Source organism: Tenebrio molitor, chromosome 1, assembly GCF_963966145.1.
Source record: "Tenebrio molitor chromosome 1, icTenMoli1.1, whole genome shotgun sequence".
NCBI lineage: Eukaryota > Metazoa > Arthropoda > Insecta > Coleoptera > Tenebrionidae > Tenebrio > Tenebrio molitor.
The window spans coordinates 41,472,490-41,499,160 of record NC_091046.1 but is presented as its reverse complement, the minus strand read 5'-3'; the positions used below and the strand labels follow the sequence as shown (position 1 = coordinate 41,499,160).

At 38.5% G+C, this 26,671-nt stretch overlaps 1 protein-coding gene and 1 long non-coding RNA gene across 11 annotated transcripts in view; both read right to left on the bottom strand.

Moving 5' to 3' along the window:
- Positions 1 to 844: 844 nt before the first annotated feature.
- Positions 845 to 2,222, bottom strand: LOC138131198 (uncharacterized). Of its 3 annotated transcripts, XR_011159734.1 has the most exons (4): positions 1,603 to 2,222; positions 1,399 to 1,539; positions 1,191 to 1,338; positions 845 to 1,130 (listed from the first exon to the last, which is right to left on the bottom strand). It is a non-coding gene; the product is annotated as an uncharacterized lncRNA (long non-coding RNA). The 3 variants fall into 3 exon arrangements; XR_011159732.1 differs by having other exon boundaries at positions 1,399 to 2,222; XR_011159733.1 differs by having other exon boundaries at positions 1,191 to 1,335; positions 1,399 to 2,222.
- A 1,911-nt stretch (positions 2,223 to 4,133) lies between these two features.
- Positions 4,134 to 26,671, bottom strand: part of Liprin-gamma (liprin protein kazrin) — an 80,893-nt gene continuing 58,355 nt past the window's right edge. For 2 of the 8 annotated variants that reach the window (XM_069047867.1, XM_069047859.1), the window contains exons 2-16: positions 23,957 to 24,076; positions 18,215 to 18,758; positions 17,860 to 18,147; positions 17,682 to 17,809; positions 14,268 to 14,447; positions 13,877 to 14,216; positions 13,659 to 13,746; positions 13,413 to 13,600; positions 13,161 to 13,360; positions 12,856 to 13,065; positions 8,172 to 8,330; positions 7,993 to 8,116; positions 7,788 to 7,932; positions 5,363 to 5,519; positions 4,134 to 5,195 (exon numbers count right to left, since the gene is read on the bottom strand). In XM_069047867.1, coding sequence (XP_068903968.1) covers positions 4,782 to 5,195; positions 5,363 to 5,519; positions 7,788 to 7,932; positions 7,993 to 8,116; positions 8,172 to 8,330; positions 12,856 to 13,065; positions 13,161 to 13,360; positions 13,413 to 13,600; positions 13,659 to 13,746; positions 13,877 to 14,216; positions 14,268 to 14,447; positions 17,682 to 17,809; positions 17,860 to 18,147; positions 18,215 to 18,758; positions 23,957 to 23,995 — 3,204 coding nt within the window. In that variant the 5' untranslated portion in view covers positions 23,996 to 24,076 and the 3' untranslated portion in view covers positions 4,134 to 4,781. Of the gene's footprint in view, positions 5,196 to 5,362; positions 5,680 to 7,787; positions 7,933 to 7,992; positions 8,117 to 8,171; positions 8,331 to 12,855; positions 13,066 to 13,160; positions 13,361 to 13,412; positions 13,601 to 13,658; positions 13,747 to 13,876; positions 14,217 to 14,267; positions 14,448 to 17,681; positions 17,810 to 17,859; positions 18,148 to 18,214; positions 18,759 to 23,956; positions 24,077 to 26,671 lie in introns of those variants that run through there. The other 6 variants (XM_069047874.1, XM_069047904.1, XM_069047885.1 and 3 more) reach the window with 6 other exon arrangements.

The following is a 26,671-nucleotide window of genomic DNA, read 5'->3' as shown; positions in this document are numbered from 1 at the left end:
GTGTACTGTTGGTACCTTGCATAGCGTACGGTTGGTACACGAAAGACGCGAGGACCATAGATAAGAGACGAATCTCGAGTCATTCATTTGCTTGTGTATTGTAACAATGTAATCAGAGCCGTGCTGCGTAAAGATTTACGAATCCCAGATGGGTCGCTACAGATGCGAACCTCGTGTGGCGCCGACGTTTTGCGCGTGGGAATTCAGGTAGTATGATCTTACCGACAACAAGTAGTGTCTGGCAGGTATGTTATTTCGTTTTGTTATTCCGATAAGCTCGGGAGAAGTAGGAATTGAGAGTGGGTAAATTCTTGAGGGAACGTCGCAGTAAATTTATCAGGTGGTTAAAATCCTTTGGGCGAGTCCATTTTCCGGGTTGGGCTAGGAAGGTAGGAACGGTTAACAGACCATATTGCGTCAGCGATTTAAAGAGAGGAAATGGCCGTCCATTTTGGACCGGCCTTCCATTGCCCACAAGGAAAAACAGGGCACGTGTTTGGTCGAAGTTAGGGATGTAGTCGTGGGGGCAGTTTATCCACGTTGCAATGAAAAATAGGAGCCTGCTAAAAGAGTCGGACGTGCGAGGCCTTCGTGGTCGCAGGGCCCTTCCATGACGTGTGAATCGTGTGATCTTGGCCGCAGAGTTTCTCGAACGCCCTTGGTGGGAGGCCTCTGTTTCATCTACTGTTGTCTCAATCGGGGCGATTCGGAGGATACAAGTCTAGGGCACTGCACCCATAACGAGTTAGGTGTCGCAGGGACTTGGACGACCCGACGTTACTAGGGTAGAAATTAGGAGACTGGGGGGCGTGAACTAGGTTAACTTCGCGATCGTAAACCAGGTGCTAGCACGAAGAGCTGCGAGACCGAGGTGCGTAATATTCATTTTTGCGCGATTGTACTCTATTTGGTTGTTTACCACGTCTGTTTCCAAGATGGTAAGCTCTGTTTACTCGTTGCTAACGATAAACTCGATGGTAAGTAATTTTTGGTGTTCTAGAACGGTAAGTAAAATTTATTCAAAATTAATCGATTATTATAATAATTTTTATGTAGACAGAAGTTGAAGACAAGATGTGGGGGCACTTTCTGGAAACTCATAAAGCTCTTGTAGTCGGCTTTCCTTGGCGCTGCAATGAAATAGCATTAGCAAACTTGCCGCGACTTTGGCATTGTCAAAATTTTCATACCCCGCATTTTCCTTGTCTTCTTGATTAGGTACACATTGAGGTTGTTGGTTTCGAAAATAATTCTTCATTTATGTAGACAGAAGTTGAAGACAAGATGTTAGCACTTTCTGGAAACTCACACGGCTCTTGTAGGCGGCTTTCCTTGCTGCTGCAATGAAATAGCATTAGCAAACTTGCCGCGACATTGGCATTGTCAAAATTTTCATACCCCGCATTTTCCTTGTCTTCTTGATTACAAATTGAGATCGTTGGTTTCGAAAATTCTTCATTTGTGTAGACGGAAGTTGAAGACAAGATGTTAGCACTTTCTGGAAACTCACACGGCTCTTGTAGTCGGCCTACCTTGCCGCTGCAATGAAACAATTTTAGTAACAGACTTGCCGCGACATTAGAATTGTCAAAATGTTCATACGCCGGATTTTCCTTGTCTTCTTGATTTCATATTGAGTTCGCTGGTTTCGAAAATTCTTGATTTATGTAGACAGAAGTTGAAGACTTAGCACTTTCTGGAAACTCACACGGCTCTTGCCGCGACATTAGTATTATCAAAATTTTCATACCACAAATTTTCCTTGTCTTCTTAATTACACGTTGAGGTCGTTAGTTTCAAAAATTCTTTATTTGTGACGCACCCCACATTCAAAGTTTCTTCTAAAATATCCACTTTGTTTTCGGAATCACTAATATCACTCATTTTACTGCTTGTTTTTCAACACAACTGGCGATATTTGCGCACAAAAACTGCAATGGCGGTAGTTGTTTGCAGATTGCCTTAGAAACGCGATACAAAAATCGACATTGTGGCAACACGATGTGAAGGGCGTCGTATCGCATTGCATTCTAGTTAGGAATGTTTTGTAATAAATATTCAATCGCGCAAAAAATCTCATAAGCATGACGAACGTTAATGACAATGTACGGATCTCAGACAATATTGGAGTCGTCGCAAGCTCCTCCTCCAAACAATTGTCTTCGATCCGTACATTGTCATTACCGTTCTTTATACTTAATATACTACCGAGTGACTATAAATGATTGAAAGAAAATAGTGGATTGGCAACACTGATGCAGTTGGTAGTGCAAGTCTTCTCGTGCAACATCTGTCAGTCATTTCTATTTAGGTTAGGTTAAGTCACGAAGTACATTGTCGATTTAGACTTTTTTGACGTTTGTTTGAATTTTAAAAATTACGTATGTCATGCCAACGATGTTGCCAACTAAAGATTTCAAATGTGTTACCAACATAACAAAATAATTTTCAATCATTTATAGTCACTCGGTATTAGGGAACTAGATTGTCTGTTATTGTTGTAGTGATCTTGATCCTTGTTGCACAATCTGAGGTAACATGTTGTGTAGCTTTAGAGATTGAAAAGATTGTGGTGCGCCATCGTTTCTGGATGATTTTTGGGGGTTTTACTCATCCCATTTACAGTGTCTATTCGTAATAGCATAATTATCATTTGTTTCACGGTGCCGCTTTGTTCTTGTATTGCTAGTTTAGGTGCTGAGCAACTGTTGTTATTTCATTTGTTGTATATTTTCGTTCCGACAAAACAAACAAGAAGAAAGGGAACTATTATTATTTCTTTCTACCCTCCTCAAAAGGTCGGTAGACAAATTTATTGTGTTATGTATTTCTTGTTGTGTCATGTTTCATGTAAAGTCGCACCGCTGAATTGGTTAATTTGTCAGGTGATCGGGTTTTGTATCAAATAACACTGTAGATGAAAACGAGAATGTATTTATTCATGTATTTGTAAAATAAATACAGGCGTCTTCACACCGATTTATTTATTTCGAAGTCTGTCCACCCCGCAGGTCCGTCATTTGCATCCCGAGTTAGTCTTCCGCCATTTTGTCAAAAACACACAACGTAGGGGTCTTTAGCGCTTCGAGGACGATCACGACATGGCCACTTTGTTCCACCTTGCGGGTTTTGTTTGAATTTTCAAATGTCTGAATTTGAGCGGAAGACTGGTGATAGATACTTGGGTTATTACAATCCATATTTCCGAAATTCCTCTTAACAATAAACGCACCCATTAAAATATCGTGCGTTCATTTAAAGTTGGCGTTGAAAAGTCGATTGTGATCGCACCACTCGTGTAAAAACGTAAGATTTCAACAGCTGATTCGTGATCCGTAATATGTATAGTGGGCTCACAATCGACTCTTCAACGCCAACTTTGAGGTTACATTTAAATGAACGCCCTATATAATTCGTGGCACAACAAAAATCATAAGAAGAAACTATACAAACCTCGTTCCGTAAAGTAGGTAATTTCTAGAAGGTTCTCTCAAATTAACCAAAACTATGCAGTCATACCAAAACTAAGAACCTCATAGAACTGGCAACTAACAACAGGGTAATTACTTAGAGAAATTAATTTACAACTCTTTTGGTGTATCACCTATAAGTTTCTTTTGTATAGTTTTTATTCTCGAAACGTGTACATATCTAAATTTTTGATCCACTGTGTATATTACAATTTACAAATCTTCTATTTATTGATGACCTCAAATACACGGGTGTATTGCTGTTTGCCTAACCCGGCATCTGTCAATTTTGAACATTTTGTTTATATCTTTTGAAAATACAATTTTTAAGAAAATGTAAAAGAATTCAGTCAGTCCAAAACGTAACTAGACTCTTAGTCCGCACGATCGCGCTTGGTATCTTCTGTTACATGATTTTTTTAGTTAAATCCCAATGATGTTCAGTTAGAAAAGGCAGATTAAGCTGTTGAGTATTTAGTGTCAGCGATAGTTGCTCATATGAGTATACAAACCACTTTGTTCGTTTAATCCGACTTAATGGTTCCTTTGTACGGTAATCAGTTACGTCAACGAGCAATTTTTTGACGTGATTTAAAAACAGGATCGGTTGAAGTAAAAAAAACAACGATAATCCTGAGAGTGTGGCGAATAAATCGATTGGTGTGCGTGTTTCTGTGTGACGTCAGTCATAATTTATTTTTGGAATAAATACAGTAAAATAAATATAAAATAAACACTATACACACGATTAACCACCATAACAAAATACCACCGAATTCACATAGTACGTACATGGTAACATTCTGGGAAGTGGGATTAAAAATAATAAACAACACATTTATCCCTAATTTAGAACTGCAGGAGTGATTGCGTCTTATTGTTAGCTAAAATAACAGTGTAATCCTGTTGACGAAAGGTCGTACATCAATTTTATTAATTACCTGTCAGTGGTGGCTTCATCTGACAATTTATTATCATAACACTGATTCACAGATATCAGGCGTACGTTATTTATGGTTATTGTGGCAACGATTCTGCATTATCACAGCGTCACCAAAGCCGCCACTGACTGGCCCCTCGTTGGAAAAAAAATTCCATGCAAAGTTTAATCTGTGTTCCTCGTCATTATCTCGGCTCGTAATAAATATAGACCATCTGGTGCGGTTGTCACTTATCCTAATTGCCTAATAATTATCTTACACTTGACTACGTTATTATTTTTGGTTAGCTTTGGTTTAAGTAAGAATGTACGTGACACGAACAACGGTACATGACGAACAGATTGAGCAAAATGGAGGAGTCAGAGTCGCATCAGACGGGCTCGATGTGGATGACGTCGATGTCTCCGATGCTCCTGACTCGTCTGTGCTGCTTCTTCTTGCGGTGCAAGCTGCCCCCGATGAAGCTTCCGAAGATTTTTCCCTTCTCCCCCTTGGATATGTTGTCGACGTTCATGCTTTGGGCGCTCTTGGTGATATCGTACTCGTCGATGGATCTCCTGTTCATGTAACTGTCGTACTCCTCGGACCTCCTGTTGTAGGCGTTGTGGTGCGCGAAGGGGGTGGCGTAAATCGGCGACTCTCCCCCCGACCTCGTCGATCTGAAATAAGTGAGCGGGGGACTGACCCGGCTCACCACCGACGAGCTCTCCGAACTGGAGGTGGGCGACTGCTTGTCCCTCTCCGATTTGCTCTTTGTGAGACCGAACGCTCGACTCAGAGAACCCTGAAACCGCCCTCACATAAAAAGAGTCCCCGAGACTGCTAGGTCTGGTGTCGGTGCACTTACCCTATTTCTGTAATCAACCTTCGTTGCAAGTATATGTTAATTAATGGTCGGATGTTAGTGTCATGCGTGGCATGCAGGAACGAAGGAGGTGTTTGGATACTTACCCTCAGGCTGGCTCTGCGTGATTCCGCACTGATCTGGTCTCTAGGGACTGGCGGAGGTCCCACGAGTCCTGCACAGGATCGGGAAAATGATCGTCCTAGGGACCCTCCCAGAACGCGAGATTTCGCTCTGACTCGAACATAGTGCTCTAGTGTGGATCTAGCATAACAGTGCAAAATCAAAACGATGAATAAGCAGTGCGGGAAACACAAGCATTCTATGTTGGTTCGTTCATTGTTAGGGAGGTTCAGCTCTGCTCTTGTTAATTCCTGGCAGCCCGCTAGAGGAGTTCTTACGGATGAATTGCCAGGCTCTGGAACTGACAAGGTTTCGGTGAAGGCTTAGGACGTTACACTTTTCAACTAGAAAGGCAGTTTTCAGATTTATTTAAGTGACATGATTCGTTTGTGGAATCAACTACACCTCGAGAACAAACGGATATAAAGAGGTCTTGGAGATTTGAGAAACCAGGTTCTAAGACTAGGTTGATGGCAGACCTTTAAAATGTTTATTCACAACATATTTTGTTTTTTATCTTGGAAAAAAGCTTGAGGCTACGGAGGTTAGTTCATTTCCTTTTCTTCTCCTATTAGATAATACTGTAATTATTAAGTGTTTTTCTATTTCGATGTCACAATGAGAATTTTGTGACACTGAAAACAGACAAAGATCAATTTTCTAGCATCGTTTCTAGAGATTATTGAATATGGGTTTGGTACTGATAAATATTAGTGTTAAATGTGATGTCATTTGAACCTGAATCCATGTTCTGGGATGAAAATAAACTATTAAGGGGGTAGTATTGTAACAACATTTGGGAGACAATTTGAAATTTAATTCTGAACGAAATGACATTGCTTCATTAATACCAACCCAATTCTATTAAAATCAAAGTCACTAGATAATATTTTATAGGAGTATTTTTTAAAGCTAAATTAATAAAGCCGAAATAGAAAAAATAGCAGGGTAGAGCTTGTGCCAACTGTCGTGATCGATGACCTTGACAGAAGCTGCGCGACGGGGAGCCCAATTTTAATAAGTGAAACGTAAAAACATCAGTTGTTTGGTTAGAATTTTCAGGGTGGCGTCAAATTTGCATTTTACACTGTCCAACGGTTTGGGTTAGAATGCCGCACATTATCTAGGGACCTGTCGCTAAATAAATATCAACATAAATTAGCCCATAAATCTGTAAATTGTGATAAAATGGTATGGATGTTTTTAGTTCGAATAGTAGGGCCGCTTCTGTATGCATTTTGCTTTCTGCCTCATCGATCATGAGATTTGGCACGAGCTCTACACTCGTTTCACAAGAGATGTTGTCGACAATAGACTGTCTTATTATGCAACTCGTAGAGCAATATACAGGTGAGCAACAACAACGGTTTCAGTTGGCAATAAAAAAATTTACATGAAGTTTTCAAGAATGTGAATTGTACTTATTTCGGTTTGTTTTATTAACACTATTGACAGCTGGTATACATTTCATATTTAAACGTCTTGGTTTTTGTATTCTTTTATTAATAAAATGGTTTTCTCATTGGAACATGACATAAAAGTCACCAAAAGTCACCAGAATTTATTGCCAACTCAATCAGTAGGTAATTGTTGTTCCCACGGTACTATTTATGTCAGTTTTGAACGATTTTGAGTTGTGTTTTTTTTAATCTTTAGTTTACAACTAAATCTTGAACTATTTTATTTTGTGACTTTGAAGTAGAAAAGTGTTTCTTTAGTGTTCAATTCCTGATCGATAATGAATAGATTTTTTGATGAAAGGAGAGAGGTAAGTTTCTGGTAATTAATCCGTAAGAGGGTCCTTTAGGTGTGTGGCTAGCTCATGTTAGTCCGCTCGAATTTGGTCCGTAAAGGAGGACGCCCAGGTCCGACTGGCCAATTTGGTAAAATTTCTAAACTAACATATAGAGGGCATGCAAAAAATCGTGAACATCGAGACATCGAGATCGAAAACATCGAACTAGAAATGGTCTAATTGTCGGGCGGTTCTGTGCTCTAACATCGAAATGTGGCAGTGCAAAGCATAAGCAACAAAATAACATAGAATGTTCGTGTAAAATGTCCCCTGTTCTGTGGCATCATACAAAAGAGTCCACATTTCACAACCTTTATTTAAACTATTATAAACAAAATATTATAATTTGATTATGGATTCAATAAAGGCAAATAGTTTGATTAAATTTAACACAAATGTAAATGCACAATCATTGTCACAACTGCGCCAAAATCATCTAGACCCAACGAATGACGACAGTACTGAAACCGGTCTAGATAATTTTGAACGCTCCGACTAAAGAGGCGAAGAACTTATCATAATTATTATCGAACATGATTGTTTATCTGCCGTGTTTAGATATAACTCTTGCAGCTTCCGCTTGGAGTTCCTCCATTTGACAGAAAATGACGTACCTTGCTGGCAACACCAACGCTTCAAGCTCTGCGTTTAGGTGGCGTCTAATAATATTTTTACTGGCGGGGATCCCCAACGCCGTCGCCATGGTGTCCCCGTTAAACGACGGCTCTAACACCACCAGGCCCCCGTGCACGCCGCTGTCTGCAACCGAACCATTCCGACGCTTCGATTCGGACCGCTTTGCAAATTTTACAACTTTACCCTTTAAGTTATCGGCGTATTCCGTCAGATCAATACTCCGTGCCCAACGTATAAATCTTTGATTAGTCCAGACGAGGGGATCTGCATCTATGTTCTCGCATTGGTGCCTCCTGACGGCCAGTGCCTTTAAAACAAACGTGACGCCGTCAAATTCCCGACGACCCCATTTTACACTTTACCTGGCGGTCGTATTTCATTATGCGCAGCAGATGGATGCCGTGAACGATCGAGGCTTGGTGGAATTTCCTGGTCACTCCCAGGTATTTCTCCAGCTCTTTTTTGCTGAGGTGCTCCAGCATACGGGCGTCGACCATGTTGGCAGTGAAGCTTTCGGAATACTACGAAAAAACAACAGAGCTCAAGTAAAATATCTTCTTTTTTTAATCCAACTTAATCGAATTCTCGATTTGCGTTTTAAGAGAGCTTCTAGTTTTCATCAGACCGAGTAATTGGTTCAGCTTGACAACCTTAATGAAAGTAAGCAAGCCAAGGAAGTTTGCCGAACTTGTGTACACAGAATGTAGATAATACGACGAGGACAGACCATTAGTCTCCAATATAATTAAATTCCACAAATTAATACATCGAAAATTTCTGCAGCCTAATATATCACTTGCATGTAGAGAAATGTGGAGCAAATGCCTGTTGTTCGGTGCATTCCTTCTGCTTTGGGTAGTGAAGTAGGTACTTCATGAAGGAATTATTGACAACTGATAGGTACAATTAATTTTGAGGTAATGAAATAATACATATCAATTTCTTCTGTGACTGACATAAACGCTGTTTGAATAATTTGGACATCGGGAAAATTTGTTATCAATGTCCCGTGATTTAACAGATGTGAAAAAGTAACATCGCGTCGAAAAGTGCAAGTAAATTCTAAAACATCCACCAATATAGAATAAAGGGATCATAGTTGAAGCAGATACTTATTTGTTGAGAAAAATATCTAGAGATGACTATATAAAAAAATTAAAAATTATTCATCAAGACCTTGTTTAATTACATCAAATTGCAAGATATTTTCGAACAGTCCTCACAAGGCTCCAGTTAAACAAGACTATTATTATTAATTACTATTATTAATTGCTGTTTTCACAACATTTAAAAGTGGCTCAAAATTGGTTAAAAAATTATTAAAAAAGTGAGGTTAAGTACACACACTTTTCTCTTACTTTATTTCTTGTTGTATTTATAACAGCAAAAGACAAAGGTGTATTATTTACTTTATTCCAATCTTTTAGAAACATTTTGCACACAGGAGAGCAACAAACATTGTTTTCACAAAATAATAAATATGAACATGGAAAATATTCAAATGATTTCTAAAAGATATAATAAATCACAGCTATTAATATTTAAAACTTGTCTATGAGATATTTCGAACTGTAAATAAATACGGTGTTGACTGCTTGTTTATTTATAACAATAGGTATGTGAAAAAAATACTTAATGTCTATTTTTTCCTGGTAGACGGTTGCGCGGGCCATTTTAGGTAAGTATTATAAGATTTATAAGTTACTCATGAATATTTCAAAAACAACTTAAAACTGATTATTGATTAATTTTCGTACTTTGTTATTAAAAACAATATGTTCGGTCATAAAACAGAAATATTTATATCCTTATTGTTGAAGTCTTCAATATTGTCAGGTAAATTCCATTTCCCCATAGATTTTACGTTTCTAGATTCTGGTTCCAAAACATAAGGCAGTGAAAAATATTAAACGTCCCATGTTAATTATTTCAACCTGATCAGTATACAACTGGTAGCCCTGCTTGGTGTATTGACAGCTGTATTTCAACGAATTTTTGGTACAAACGTTTTTTATTGTTATAAATTGTTGTTGAAATGATTTTTCTAAGTGAACGATATGATGAATTTTTACGCCTCGTTCCACTTTTTATCACGTACACTTGGCTTCAAAAAAAACGGGAAATGAAATTTGACCTAACGTGAATTGGAAATTTAATTTGTTAATTTATGTCAATTTGTGTCTGTTTGACAGTAGTATTTGTATTTGCATAACTGACATTTCTGACACATAAGTGTAGTTTTTTAACCTAAATTCTAAAAGAGCGTTTCAAACTATAAAAATTTAATAAAATTTGACAGAACTTTTTCTGACAGTTCCCGTTTTTTTTTAAGCCAACCGTATCTTCGTGAGTTCGTGCTTGTCAAAAAACGTAAAATCTATCCGTGAATGGAATTTATGGTGTTCTTAGTGCATGAATTATTTCCGAAAATTTTGTTGTTGTTGAGGAAACAAACACGAGTCGCAGATGAACAACAAGCATGAGTGATACGGGAAGAAGAATGTGTGAAGACTAAGCACGTGGGAGATTCCACAAGAAAATCGAACGTCAACACCAATTAATTTCTTACTTTGAATGCTGTCATACCCACAAAAAATATTTTTTTCAGTGGCATGTAGGAAAAAAATTCCACTTATTGATCTATACAAATGGTTAAATAATTCCGGAATTTTTGTTGTTGCCATGACAATCGTACCAATTGTAAGTTTTCTATTGGATGTTTATTACAGGCGTACGATTTTCAACAGCAAGATCACAAGAGCTCTTGTCAGAAAGATTTTAATTTTAATATGAGCATTCGTTTTTTGGCAATTAAAGGAAGACATATTTTCTTAACAATTTTTTTCGAGTATGACTACCCTCCCACAACTAATACGAATATAAAAAAATTAAATCTTGCCAACCAAGAATTGAGCTGAACAATTTTCATGAAACATGTTTTACGCGTCTGTTAAAACTGTCATTAATTCTTTACGAAATTGGTTGCTAAAAAAGAAACAATCACGTAGCGGCAAAAAAGTATCGGGATTTTCTTTCCAGTGAAAGAAACAGTTTGTAACTTTCTTTTGTAAATATTATATGAGGTTAGTTATAATCTTCCTAGTGGATAAATTATTTCTAAAAACTTTTCCGAACTCACGAATACTTTTTTTCTTTGGAACTCAAATAAAGCTATTCATACATATTTAAAATAAATTCAATTAAGATGTGACAGTTCCCCGCAAATAATAAACACAAAGTTTATAAAAGAACGTAAGTATATCAAGAGTCCTGTGGAATTATGTAGCTCTATAATTTTATTGTGTCGAACCAAGGCGATCTACATTTACCAGGCCATGACACTGACCAAAGACAGTGTGCTATGGAATGGCCTACCACAGTCTGACAACATTGCTTCACCAACATTTAGTGAAAAAAATCAAAATCCACTAAACCTGTCATTGTATTTACATTTGTCAAATATGAGTGATCTAATTTTACGACAGTTCAAAAATGCGTAATCGCATTGTAACATATACCTAGTTTAAAACCACCTTAGGGACAGAAAAATAACGGTGCTCATTACTGATAAAATTTCAGATGCTCTGCTGTGTTCCGGACTATTGAAACTGTTTGGTTATAAACTAACGCGAGGTGGGCATTTCCAACTTAAATATATCACAATTTGTTCTCCCCATTGCCTAAATCCCATCCCATTTCTTGTAACTTGCTTCCCAGTCTCATTTCAATAATCGTTTTTAAAACCGAAAGATTTTCTCCAGTGATTGTGTCGTCATTACTAATTTTGATTATTTCTTCCCAAAGTGTAATTTCTTGGCAAATAGAAGTTATTGGAACCGCGTTTGGCACAAGTCTCTTCATTTTGTCCCCATTCATAAATAACTGTTCCGCTAAAATCTTTAGCACAAGCATGGCTACTTTTGCGAATTCTTCACTCTTCGATTTTTAAAATCTCTTTCCAAATTGGCTTCGTTTCCTCATTTGATGGAAACCTAAATAAAAGTATTTAGCTACCTACGTAATTTGAAGAAGAAGACGCATAATTTGAGTTGCAATTTGGGACGCAACACTTAAATGACATTTTTAATTCAGTTTGACGAATTTGACCAAGGACTTGTCAAAATTTATTTTAAATGTCGAATTCGTTTCAAAATTTTAGGAACACCGTAGGTCATGGAATGGCCTACCAGGGAATGTGGCAACACAGCCAGTGTCCAGGCCTGTAACTTAAGACCGCCTTGGTCGAACTATGTCGACCCGTTGAAGCCGTTAAATCAGATGTCAATAGTCAAATGTCAAATGATTAAATATCTTAGCGTTAGTTGTGAGTTCGACGTTTTGACTGTTTTGCTTGTAAGTTTCTTCAGATTTTTTTATATTCAATTAAGTTTCATCTTACAACAGTCTCTATTAAAAACCTGTCATTAATGGACTCACATAACCATAACCTCTGTTTTATTTGGTACCACAATGTGCTACAGAGCGGCAAAAATTAAATATGTACATATATTCAAATTCCGCAAAATTCTTGATATACGTTCTTTTATAGACACTTTGTATAAGCAAAATCCTTAATTTTACTTATTCTTATTTTCACTTGCTTAAACATTGTTAAAACTGTTAAAAATTTAATTTGGTCCTAAAATGTAAAAGAAGTGAGTTCAAAATATCTGAACTAATAACTTCTGTCAAAAGAATAGTAAAAGACCTATTATACTTTATGAGCTCAATGATGTCTTTTCAAGTACCCTTAAAATGTCACTTTAGAAAGTAATATGTAAGTCGACAAAGAATTTTGATCAGAAATTTCACATTTGAAAAATACCTGAAACAGACCGAAGTGATGAAAATAATTTGTTTAGTTTTACGGTGACGGAGAAGCAGACAATTATCATTATCAAATTAGATCATCTTATGTTCTGACCATGGAACAACAGCCTTAACGAGATCAACTCGTTCAATAGGACCGCCTCGAGCCGCCCACCCCGCCATCCGTTTAAAACTAGACCGCGAGCCGCCCCTAATCCCCGGAAAACTGTCACTTACTTGAGATAATCCCAGATCGGGCAACCATTCACTCGCCACCCAAGTGTGGCCCAGCTGAGCAATGCACGGATACCTAACTAGGGCCGGTTGTCGATGCTCCTCGATAGCTAAACGCAGTTTTTTCCTGTGCATCGGATGCGTAATCCCTAGCCCACATTCCAACTCCAAATCGCTCAGTTCTAAGAGCACCTGACCATGCAAAGGACCAATCTATAAGATTTATAGATACAATCACCGTTTTTACCCAAGCAGGTACCCCAAGCCAATTGGAAAATTTTGGGTAAATTCGATAAGCGAAAACTTGCCTTGCCGCTCTTGATGTTTTCGGCGCACCTGGATCCGTACTGCGGCATCCCCAGCGCCACCTCCAGCCAAGCCAGCACCGTGGGCGCCCTCCACCGCTCCATCGGCACCGACGCCGCCTCTCTCAGCAGCCGCAGCTTCTCGGCGTAGCCCTCTTCGGTGAGGGGCGACCAGCTGCGGTACGACTCGAAGGAGTGCTCGCCTGCAAAATGAATTTCTAAAAGGGCAAAAACGAGTTGGGGGGGTTCACATACAATTCTCCTGCAAGGAGTTGGTCTTGTTTCTGTGTCGCGACCGCGCGAACACTCTGGAGATGCTGCCCCAAGTGCCGCCGCGGCCTCCCCCAGGGCGGCCGTGAGGATGCTTCAGACGTCTGCCCACCGGGAGCGGTTCCGGATCTAGCGGCGAACTTAATTGTTCCACAGATCTGGAATTAGGTTTCCTTTCACACAATTTGAAATTAATGGAGTAGAACGTTTCCGGCTTCCATTAATACTTACCGAGACAGAGCTCCAGCATCTATAGATCTGGAGAAGGTATTAGCGTTAAGAGGCGATAAAGTAGGACTGCAGTCTTTAGTTGATACTGCTGTAAAAACATCTTTAGTAACATGCTCCAAACTACCAATTAGTCGATGTTAATTCTACTTCTACTTCTTGTTAGTGACGCAACTGAGATTCTAGTTGCGCCACTGCTTTCGCAAAGGCGTTCTACTCACTTTGGTACATGTGCGGGGGTGGAACCGAAGACACTATCGACACCGAATCTACTTCTACGTTGCTCCCTTCTACTGTGATCGTTGGTGTTCCATCGGTGGTCGAATCCGAGAGATTCCCAGCGACCGAAGTCGCCCCACTCTCCCTGTCCGAGCTGACTCTGACCCCGGAGTCGGCACTACAACTCCCCCTATCGCCCGGAAGCAACCCCAAACCGTGATGACCGGACAGCAAGCCCCCGGACCCCGGGGTGAGGGCTCCTCCGTTGATGCTGTGCCGCGGCAACGAGGCCAGGGATTCCTGGTCTGACAGACATCCACTCGACGCCAACTGTCTTCTCGCCTGAACATTAATCATTCAAAACGCCCCAAAGTTATCCCGCGAGAAACTTACGTCCTGGAGTTGTTCTTGCGCTTGTTGGAGTTGTAACTCCTTGGCGTTAAGTTGTGCCGCTAAAGATAAACTGCGTTCAGCCTCATCTCTGGCGTGACGCAATAAACTCCACCGCTCCCTCTCGCGTTCCTCGCGTTCCGTTGAAAGCTGTTGCAAGGAAGTTTCGTTCTCCCTAACCCGCTGAAACAAATTAACTAGGTAGATGGGATAACACAAGAAAGAAGTAGCGAAAGGGAAAGTGCCGCGATCCAGCGCTAATTCCGAGACGGCGGTCTAGACGACGCAATCTCGGGGTCAACTGTTCAAATTGAAAAAGAACAGATGGGTGCTTGCAGAGGATCAACATCATCCCGGTTTAGGAGTTTGACGGTCTTGTCATAAATATCCTTCGGGAAAGAACAAATCTTTACCTAGCCCGAAGGTGAGGGAATTTAATTTTATAAAAGGGAACTCGGGGAATGTTTCAAAGACGTTTCCAAGTCGCGTTAGAAAGGCTAAAAAGGAGTGTGTGCTTAAGACCGCACGGTAGAAGTGAAAACTTCTATGATGCTCGTTACTGATTTTAAGTAATATGTACCTATTCCATAAAAAATTATGGATAATAGTACTTGGAGGAATAAGGAGCAAGGCATAAATAATTAATGTCAAAAATCTGTATTTTTCAATAGACACTTCAAATACGTCCACTCGAGTCCACTCTGGCAAAATTTGTGAGGTTAGGTTTGGATGTCTAAGTTTTATTTTCTTGACGATGATATTGAACACAACACAAGTTTTCATAGCAATACCCTGTATTATAATAATTTATCCATTTTCCTCTTCACATTTTGCTACACAAATTTTTCCAATAGATGAATTGAGAATTACCATTCCGGACACGGAATCTTGGCTAACATTTTTTTGACATTTCTAAAAAAAATATATAAACCACAGAATATAAACCAATCATTAGTGTCATTAATAAATGACAATTATTAAAAATCACTTTGAAGTTTTTATTGTGACATCAAAAAAGCAGGGAAATAGCATAATCGAGTCAAAAGTTGGGTTATATTCAATAAAGGCCAGTTCACACATATTTGTCACTTAAACGTCAGTTGTGGCCAAGATTCCGTGTCCGGAATAGTATGTATTAAATCCTACATTCATCTGTAAACTTACAATATTTGTCGCGTCTTTATCGTTTATATTATATAAAACTATACAGGGCATTTCACGAGTGATAATGAGCCTGACGGAATAATACATTCAACCCACAATACATTTTCAAAAAAAGCCGGACATTTTAATGTCAGTAGCCAGCTTTTTTCGGAAAGATAGTGTGGGTTGCATTTTAAATTACGTCAGGCTTATTATCACTCGTGTAATATCCTGTATATAATTGATTTCATATAAATGTTCATCAAGTGAGCTGTGCATTTGTAAAAGCACCTTTAATTTAGTTACATTACAAAAGTCACATTTATGAAGGTCATGTCCAATAAATCTTTACTTGGTAAAAATACAAAGACAAAAACAAATAAGAATTACTTTAATTTAATCAGTAAAAAGACGTAACATTGCTCTTGAAATCAACAATGTTAAAATGGACAAAAACTGAAAAATTAGTCAAATCGGGTTCGCGCAGAGCAAGCAACTTTGAAAGTCAAAGTCACTAGCTTTAGCTTTACTACCAACAGAAAATCAGGTTTTCATGGCTTGCTTAGATGCACATTTATATGAAATTGAGTATATATTATCTATTCATTTTGATTGTGACCACTCCCTAGTAACTTTTCAGTTGCTAGGTTATTGATAGGGAATTTTAGATAACACTAAATCCAGTCGCAGTGGGCAACTCTCGGAGGCGCCATTTTGACAGGAACGTCACGCTCACAGAAGACAGAACGGAGAACGACTTGCGCAAACGTTTTTCGACGTATACTGTGCGCATATCTATAAAAGTGAGTTTTGGTACAAAATTTTAGAATTCAAAAAGAAAATGCCACGTCGTCTTCTCAAAGTTGGGACCAAACGGTTAATATTGACTTGTTTCGAGACATTTATTGAAGTCAACGGGAAAACAACTCACAAAGACGAACATCACCAATAAAGTTAACTCTATTTGTGCTTTTTTGTTGTACATTTTGGCTAGTAAGTGTTGTAGTTTGATACCTTCTGCCTTTTCATCCCCTGTAAATCATTTTTTTGAACTTTCTGTCTGATTAGTTTTTATCTGAAAATATTTGTATTAATCAAAGCTAATTGAAAGTTCTGATTAGGTACCTTTAGTAATCCCCAGGTATTTTTCGCGTTTGTCTTACTGCCAAATGACCATTTCCTTCGTTCTTCATTAATATCGAGAATTGCATGAGGTGATTTCCAAGTTTTTACGTTAAATAATCTGTACCTGGATATAACTCCACTTTTCAACAGACGTTTTTAGTTTCCCCTACTTCAAATATTGATTTCCGTTATTAATATTGATAAATACATTAAAATCATTGCTTTACTACCATGGTCAAGTTTTGACAATTCTGACATTTTCACATCATGTTCACACCACACAAATATTTTGTGTAAAACGTATGCAGCACACAGCTAAACAGCGCCTACTATGTTTTTCGTTGTGGTCACAATCAAAGTGAATAGATATTATATACAGTTACTCCTGCAGCTCTGCACTGAGGTCAGTCAGGTCACAACACAATTATCACTGAAAATTGAAAACTGACAAGTGACGCACAGTTGATTATTTTTCGCTCGCTACGCAAAAAATTTCGGCTCCCATGATTTTAGCTTACCGTGTCGTTCTGCGGACGATTTGCGCTGATCTGCGTTACGATTTTACCGTGTCGCATGAAACTAATTCACTGCCCGGGAATAAAATGTATGTAGTGCGCCTAAAGAAGTTTTCACTTCAAAAAGTTGTTAAGGCTGATTCACGCTCTCATTACGAACAAAACATTCCTGATACGGACACTCCACAATCCGAAAACTTTTGAAACTTTTCAATTCAAGATTGTCGACGACTTAGAATGTATCTAGAGCAAACGACTTCTACTTTATGTCTTGCATGAAGGCAAACACCTTCTACAAAACGTTTGCCCTCTTTGGTGTCCGTAATCCGGAGGTCTCATAATTGAAAATACATATCCTGCTCATGTTTCCCGCCCAAGCTATAGAAACTTCTAATCTCTTTGGTCATGTGCCATGAAATCTTATACTGTACGGTGATATCGAATTCCAAGAGCTAAAAACCGGGTCTCTACGTTCTAACAAAGACATTTTTAACACTTTTGAGGTTAGGAAATAACGTTTATAAAAAAAATGTGGCGGAGAAGAAATTTAAAAATAAATTGCAAGTGTTATTGAGCACCGGCGACACTTTAGAGCTTGATAAGTCGACAAAGGGTAGACTTCTTTCCTACTTACTTGTTCGTAGTTCCTGATAAAGTCCCGCAACTCCTTTTCCTTGTCTTCCAGAGTGGCGTAAAGTTGCTTCATCTGCCCCAGGAGATCGAATTTTTCCGCCTTCAGTCTGCGCCTATCTGATTTGAGAGCTGCAAAAGAGTGTGAAGTCGGTGGAGGAAAGAGGCGCGAGCGATCTTACTGATTAGGGCTTCTTTAGCGAGTTGCAATTCCATTTCGAGCACGTTCGCTTTGCTGTTGGGGTCGCCGCTGTTTTCGGTGGGAGTTCTCTTTTCGGCGAGAACGGAAGAAGCCCCCGAAACCACGAGGCGCCTCAGCCTGGTCACTTCCGCCTGTAATCTTTCATTTTCGAGGCGGAGCCTGCGGATCGCCGATGCCGCCTTGGGATAACTCGAAGGCGAGGGCAGCAGAGCCGTGAGTTCGTCGCGATTGCCGTCTGAACTTCGCGGGGAGCGCGGCGAGGAAGAATCTGGAGTGAATGCGAGAATAATTGGATACCTTTTCTTCTGTTTATTAAAAATCTGTGTGGAAATTACCAATTTCGGGCTGATTGCTGCATCCGGGCTTGGGGGAGTCCTGCCGGTCGGGGTTGTCAGGGGAGGACCGGTCCTTGCCGGGACTGGCGCTCTCCTCCACCGTCATGACCTCCCTCTTGTCAAGCGGTTCGGCGTTCGGGTTTGGCCCCTCGCATTTCACCGGGTTGGATTTGGTCTTCTTGACGTCCTTCTTGCCCTTGACGTCGTCGCTCGACTCCACCGAGCTGGTGTTGCACAAGGATTTGCTCCGACGCGACTCTATCGAATTCGGTCTGGAGGATTTGTACACGTCCTTTTTCAGTTCTGTTATACACTTAACATCTAGATCACAAGCGGCGGGTTCTTTTTCTTCGGCGCCAAGCAGAGGTTTTACGAAATTTACGTCGGACGCTTGACCGATGGGAGAGCCCGACGAGGAATCGGTCAGCTTCAAGTCTTGGGAGGGACAAGCGGAGACGGGGGGAGGGATCGAACTGGGGTAATCGGAGTCTATCCGAGCGGTTAAGTTGGCAGAGTGTTCCTCTACCATTCTGCGAAGCTTTGCCTAAAATGTACGATAACATTATTAACATAACGCTCGTTCAACATTTGTCAAAAACAACACAGAACATATTTAACATTCAAGTAAAGTACGGATTTCATCGCGTTACATGTGAAGCTTCAGAAACTTTTCAGTGGTGAAGGCTTCCTACTTTCATACGGCCTGAGGCAAAAAAAATTCAATAGACAGAACGATAAGGAGGTCATCATCCCTCCGGTGTTAGTGGGGTGTCGGGCATGATAGGGCTCTATAGCTACTTTTTATGGAAAAGATGTGAAAACATTTACCAAAATATACTAAGAAGCTGTTCTACACTTTGTAAAATCCTTACATAAAAACCAGCTTAATTTTAAATTTTGGACATTCTACGTCAGAATCAGAAAATATGAGAAATTAAGATTTTAATCTCTTAGGTTGGTAATTGCACTCGCGTTTAGAAGGGACAGTGTACCTACTCTAGACATTTTGAGAGGTGCAATGGAAAGAGAACCTTAATGGAAAGCTTCTTCCACTGCACTCTAGAAGCAGAATTATTAACCTCATTTAGTTATTAACTAAAACGGTGATTTTTAACAGTTCATTGCTTCAACACCATTTCTGCTTCATTGTTTGCTTCAGTTTTTTCGAATAAGGAATAAATAATTTCTTATTTCTTTCATTTGCTTTTTAACAAGTTCTTTCGTTTCCACGGCATTTTATTTAAAACAAAAAATTAACACTTGCGTTGTAATTTTGAGTTGAAACTTGGTTTATGAGGGGTCAATTGGGTTCTGAACAACTTTTTCTAATAACTTCTTTTAATATTTCCTTCGCAAAGCAAACTATAGAAAATTTGTTCCATTTGCGGATAGCAAGTGGCTGAGTATACAACTTAAATTTGAAGCGAGTAGGTACCTCAAAAGATACATCTCTTGAGTTCTACGAGAGTGTAAACATTCAAAAAATTCCTTTATTTGTCCCAATAAAATCATTTGATGATTTGAAGGTTTTTTTTGTTCTATAGTATGTACTCGTACTATAATCACGAGAGGTTAGAAAAGGAACCACATTAACTTGCTAAAGATTTTATTTCTTGGACATTTCAGATGAATAATGATATCATATCGCATATCAGTAGAGCATGTTAATATCCGTGAGGAATTAAAAAGAAAAAATAGAGTTTATTGCAAATGAAAGGAAATATGAAACGTAACCTTGAGGACTGTTTAGATCTCTCAAGGTTAATATTCTAACAAGAAAACTTACTCACTACCTTTAAACAATGAGTGTGTTGTTATGTTATTCATTCATCAGTTAGTCCTTCGTGGAAATTAGGTTCAAATTTGAATGAGGTCAAGTTGCATAAAAAGCACAAACATTTTCTAATGAGTTTTAAACTGTTGCAGAATTTTTAACAGATCCCTTCGGATCACCTGCCTGCTGTTTGTGTAAACTGTTTGTCTTCATACTACGACGAGAAAAGGTAGACAAAACAAAGAGAGTGTCAGTTAGCCCAGTGAAATATCTACAAAAATCAATATTCTTAAGAAAAATCTATTAGAAAATAGATGGCTAAAAATTCAGGAATTGGCAGCAGAATGTGGACAAAATAAAGTGGGAAAAGTCTTGATGTAGATTTTCGCTAAATTTTAGTTGATTGCAACCGGCTTTTAATCTGAAGTTTTAAATATGACACTTGTTAAAAAAATTGTCAAAAAAGTCATAAGACTATGGTACGTATTAGTGATGTAGTTAAAGCGGGGATGTCTGAAAAAAAATCAACATAAAGTGGCACTAAGTGAGGACTAAGAGCCAACATTGGCAAGAAAAAACTGAATTAATGTGATAAAATTATGCAACACAAAATACATTATAAACTATAAATATTTTAATAGTAACCATAGAAAGAGGAAAATTTCAGGCAGACTTACATTAGCGAAAAAACATTGTCCCACTTTATTTTGTCCACAACTGTACTTTTTTAGAAACTGGATACCACAAAAATCATTCTTTCGGATGGATGTTGCACAACTTTACAAAGGCTGAGGATGGATGTTGCCAAAAATGAGAGTATGGTTTTCTTCTGCACCTATCAATTTTTTTTTTACACAGACGTACTAAAAACCATGTTTTTTTCATAACCTGCCGTTAAAAATGTAGGGTGTCATTTTAAATTTTGAAGTGGGGATGGTTGGGGGTGGTTGGAAACGGAGTACTTACGTGACAATTATACTAAGTTACGTCGTCTTACGCGGTGACTCATATCCTAAAATTTCAAATTTGTAATGTTAAAGAGACCAGAAACAAATAGTAAAAAGTGTTCATGATTACTGATCATATTGGCTATATGTTTTTACGACTTTTAAGAGCTTGGGTATATGTTTTAAGAGCTTTTTATTTCTTAAATCATGAACTACAAATAAATATTAATTTATTCACCCTATTACAATCACATTTTTGCTTCCAGTTACTCTTCATAGCACGTCAGTTTCCCCTTCAAGAAATATTATTTTTGCTCTCTTTCAATATTTATTTTAAACGTTATTTCAATTCAACCCAGTTCTATGTTCTCTTTGTTAGTTGATAAGTAAATAAACTTTATTAATAATTATTAATTTTACCATAAACTTTATTTTATTACGTTTCTTCGAAATTATTATTTTCTGTTTATTATTCTGTCTTTAATTAAACGAAATGAAACCAATTCGTCTATTTTCTTCTGCATAATTTTTTATAGCGTTAGTTATTTTATACGAGGTGATGCACGAGTAAAATGACCCTAACAAACTTTGTGATGCAACCAACAATACATGTCCCCCATAGTTTTTTAGTTTGTGTTTTTATTAATTACCAGTGGAACGGCCCGTGCTTACGCACTAAAATCAATAAAATATTAGAAATTCTACGCTCATTATCGATATCTCTTTCTTCTTGGCTTCTGTGTTCCCGCCTATGTCTTTGTCGTTCTCTATTTTCTGCTCTTTATCGTTCAAGTTCGTCTAAATTATTGACAGGTTTTACTGTCAAAAGGGACGTATCATAGCAACACAGTTTCGTGGGTACCGCCATATTGTGACACGAAACGGACACCTATTTGCATTATAGTATTAAAGATTCTGATTAAATTTGACAAATGTAATGTCGGGCATGTTGGCTATGTTGTATAAAATTAAAATATATTTTTTTAAATTCACATAATCGGTGCAAGTGTAATGTTGGCTGCATCACAGATTTCGTTAGGCTCATTATTACTCGTGAATCACCCTGTATTTTACGCTTAAAGATTGCTACTCAAAATGTTTCCAAATTTTCCAATCGGACAATTCCATGTTCAAATAAGAAAACATAAGTTAGAAGATTTTGTTGGTCGTAAGAATGACACATTTTTGTCTAGAAAAGATGTTGCCTAAGATGGCGCCTGTCGCTAATTAAAGGCTTTATTTCGTTTATATACAGATTGTTTCAGACATGATAAGTAATCTGTCGTATTTGGGTAGATCTAGTGAAATAGTGAAAATAACATCACTGGTTCCTATATCCGAGATAACTAAAAAAATATATTCACTCTTGAAATTGACAGTTGAAAATTAATTTTGTGTCAATTTCATATTATTTGATGCTACTCTGGGCAGTGCATTCGAATCTTGCATAACGCTCTTGGGGTCTTGGGGGCAGAGCACCTTCATGTCAATAACCCCAAAAAAATGTTTTGATCCAATGTCACCGACGGTAAAACCAATGAAGCGCTATCATTGCGCTAGCCAGAACACCCCGAGTTTTGCATCCCGGATTTTTGTCGCGGACCAATCGGGTGACTTCACGTACCCTCAACTTTTTGGTTTTTGTTTTTTGTTGGTTTCTAAGGAGATAGAAAACAACAAGTTAATTTTTAAACTGGTAATATTGAAAATACCGAACGTTTCTCGATCCTCATTGACGTAATAATTTCCAAGAGTTTTATGTATTTTTTTTTTTTTGTCAAAACAGTGATAGTGTTTGTGTTCCAACACAAGAATTCATTGTCGTCCCTTTCCGAAAACGCGGTGGTGACACTAGCGTTACCAATTTTTAAGGTAATTTTGAAAATTTGCAGTCTTTTCTACGTGAAAAAGCTTTACTTGTTTGATGTCGTTCAAACAATTTAAACACAAAAAGTTTCAAATACGAGTATCTAGAGCTGTTTGCTTCTTTTTTCTCAAAATTTTGCAACTGTTTTTGCTTTGGGAATCTACAGTTAGTTAAGAATGATTGTGCCCCCAAAAGTGGCTCCATGCTCCATCTCATATAGCACAACAAGACACTTTTAGGATGTCTCAAATTAACAGGACGTTCACCCTAGGATCTTAACACTGCACTTTGAAATTTTTTGGACATTGAAAGATAGTAATTTACGATTCTCCACTTCCCATCAAGTCGTTTAAAATTAAAAAAAAAACTTAGTTTTAAAGTAGCTCACTAATGTGGAATTTTGATAAATGTATTGAACTGAGTAGAGGAACACAAAAATGTCTGGTGTTCATTAAAATTCCCTTCAAAGTGAGCGTTGAATCGATTGTGAACGCACCACTCGTCAGTCTGTCATCAACTTGTAGACCAAAAACACAAACAAGGCAAAAAGTGAGGTTAGATTGACAGCTTTTCACAATCGACTCTCCAACTCCAACTTTGAAATTTTAATTAACACCCGATCCAAACGTTTTTTGATAAACAAAATTTATTTCATCAGTGCATTCAGTGCATCCTTGCACCCTTTTTCTCAATAAGTGCAACGTCTATGCATTATTATTCATTAGGTACATCAATCGACACACTTTGTCATTAGGAAAGTAATACTTTACATCCGTAATAACTTTTAGAAGTGTAACATTACCGGTTAAAAGTACCCTTACAACAGACATTATTGTGGTTCTTGGACTGTCTGCGTTTTCGCGGCTTTAATAGGTACATTAATTTTTTTTTTGCAGGACTATTTAGCCTTCATACGGTGGGCGAAGTTCATTACGAAGAGAATATGAGCGTGGGCGTCGAAACTCGTCACAAATGTAAAATTATATGCAAAGCTGCAAAACCCTGCCATCTTTATCCTTCCACTGTTAATAACGCGGCAAACGCAAGACTTATGGGCGCCGAGGGAAATGAGTGCGGTCGGAATGGCGCGAAATTATGACGTTAACAATAAAAAATGGTGTTTTAAGTGTTTGTGGGTGTACTCCTGATCGTACCTGAGCGTCTACGAATAGACGTCGCATCAGCAGCGCCATGGCGGCGTGGCGGCGAGCGCTGCAATCAAGCCCCCCTCCATAGTGCGCCCCCAATGGTACATTTCAATCGGGGCTGAAATCCTGCAACAAAAAACCACATCGTGAAAATTCGGCTCGTCCAAGCGAAAAACTGTCCCACACGATCGTGTGTACGATTTAGCTAGTTCGTTGCCCAAATTTACTTAGTCCTGCCAAATTAGGCTCGGTTTCCAGGACATCGTTAGCGTTTCATTTAAATTCGTTGCATTTCGGATCCTGCGGTGCATTCGCGTGAACACTCTTATCGATTAGCGCGCAGCGGCGATGGTTTGTCAATATTTCCGTGAAAATTCCTCATGCACATTGCCCTTGTCAGCTCGCCTGACCGGGCAAACTCTGACTTGCAGGATTAGGAGCGCTGCAAGCCGGAGGGTTGGGTTATTGCATTCGGCAACCCGCGAGGGGAGAGTGTAGTGGACGTGCAATATCGATGCACGCACCCCAGATGGGTTAATGGACGGAGGCGGCGAATAAATTGCAACCTGCTCTATCATGCGTGGCGTTATCCTGGTTGCCAGGAGCGGGCGCCGGTTTACGAGCAGGAGCCGCATTAAATTCCACGGAATTAGGCGACAACGAGGATTTATTAAATTAAAAGAAACGTCGCTACTCAACAAGCTTAATTAAATCGGGTGCCCTTCGGCGATGTGTCCTGAAAGCTCAAAAATATGTAGCGCAATATCCTGACTCGCGTACCTACTCCACCCAAATAGGTATTCCGATCGTTGTTTACGCTGGGTCTCAACGATGTTTATCCTTCCGACATGTTATTACTTAGCACAACGATAAGAAGAAATTTTTATGGAGGCCAGTCTCGCGTAACATTTTCTTGCGGATTCAAATTGGTGAAGATTCGGCACTTAAACTGAGCAATTTAATTAAGTAAAAAGTTGCGCTTTCGCTGAGAATGAAGGAAAGGTAATGTATTAACACTTCCACATTGGTGCTTTCGTTTCTTGTTAAAGCTACTTGTGAGCGTTATCAAAGCACCGGACGCCATTGAAGTACCGCAAGGAGTCCTCTTTTTAGATGATGAGTTGCTTGAAAACCATTTCAGATCAATGAGTCTTTAAATGCGAGCGGGTCAAAGCTGCTGCGAGCAGAATGAAGGGAGGGTATGATTCATCGATGAGTTGGTCCTTTGATTTGTTGCATAGCAGAAAAGAATTATTTGTACGAATTGCTTTTATCAATAGAAGCGGGTCAGATCAATTTTTAATATTTGCGTGAGCTAGATCCTTCATTAAAACAAAATTATCTAAGAGAATGTTAAAAGAGAAGTCATCAAGGAAGCGTCAGTTATTTATATTAGAGTACAGTAGGTGTATTTTCCAGCGCGACAACTAGGTTTCAGGCTCGAGGCGAAACCGAGTGCCTGATTAGTTGGAGCGCTCTAATGTAAATTAAGATTTTAAACGCTAGCCAAACTGTATCACAACAAGAAGTCCAACCAACCGTTGAAGCACGAAATAACAGAATTCTATTGAAACACACACAAAATGGAAACCAACCAATTTAATTTAGTTAATGTAGATAAAACAAAACTCTTCAAACTTTGGTAAATTAAATGATTACTAAATACAGGGTGTTATTGAAAGTTGTACAGGTATTTTAACCACGAGCTACTGGCTTCATGTAGAACTCAGAAAAAATATTGAAAAAATTCTATGTCAAAAAATAAAATGACAGTTATTTTTTGAGCTACAATTTTTTAAAATTGCTTTTAGTTTTATATGTTGTCCTACAACCTCGTAGGTAAAATTTCGGCACATTTTAAAAATACACCCTGTATATCATGTTTTATAAAATGTACGCCAATGCGAAGTAACCTATAGGAAATATGCTTTAAAACAAGGAAACCGCATTGGTGTACGTTTTATAAAATATGATATACAGGGTGTATTTTTAAAATGTGCCGAAATTTTACCTACGAGGTTGTTTGACAACGTAGAAGACTAAAAGCAATTATAAAAAATTGTAGCTCAAAAAATAAATGTCATTTTATTTTTTGACATAGAATTTTTTAGATATTTTTTCCGAGTTCTACATGAAGCGACTAGCTCGTGGTTAAAATATCTGTACAACTTTCAATAACACCCTGTATTTTGTAAACAATTTTGTAATTCTGTAATGACGTCTAGTATATTCTGACCTCATAATATTTTTTATTTTAGTTCACTAATTTTTCACTCATGTTCGCAACACCGTATTACACAACTTGTTAATTTAATCTTTATTGATTTAAAACTGGTACGTACTGGAGATACACGAGCTCACGTTGAAATTTACAAGATGTAGATAACTACATTTCCGGAATAATTATTAGTTTCAGCTTCGCCACCGAGCCAAACTTCCTTGACGTACTTAAACAAGATGCAGCATAAGTAGACGAAATAATTTGTTGCTGCATTTGCAATTCTACGTCTCAAATTAGATTGCCTCTTGTTAAAAGTTTCTTGAGCTGGCTTGATGCAATTAGAGAGAATCATTTATTCTCGTTTCAAGTACGCTGATTTATGAGCTGGTGCTTCCGAAAACAAACCAAAAACTCATCACGCCCTCTGAGAGCAACCCCACTTGTGCCGCCACTGCGTGTCGTAACATATGTAACAACTAAAACGCGGTTACCATCAAATA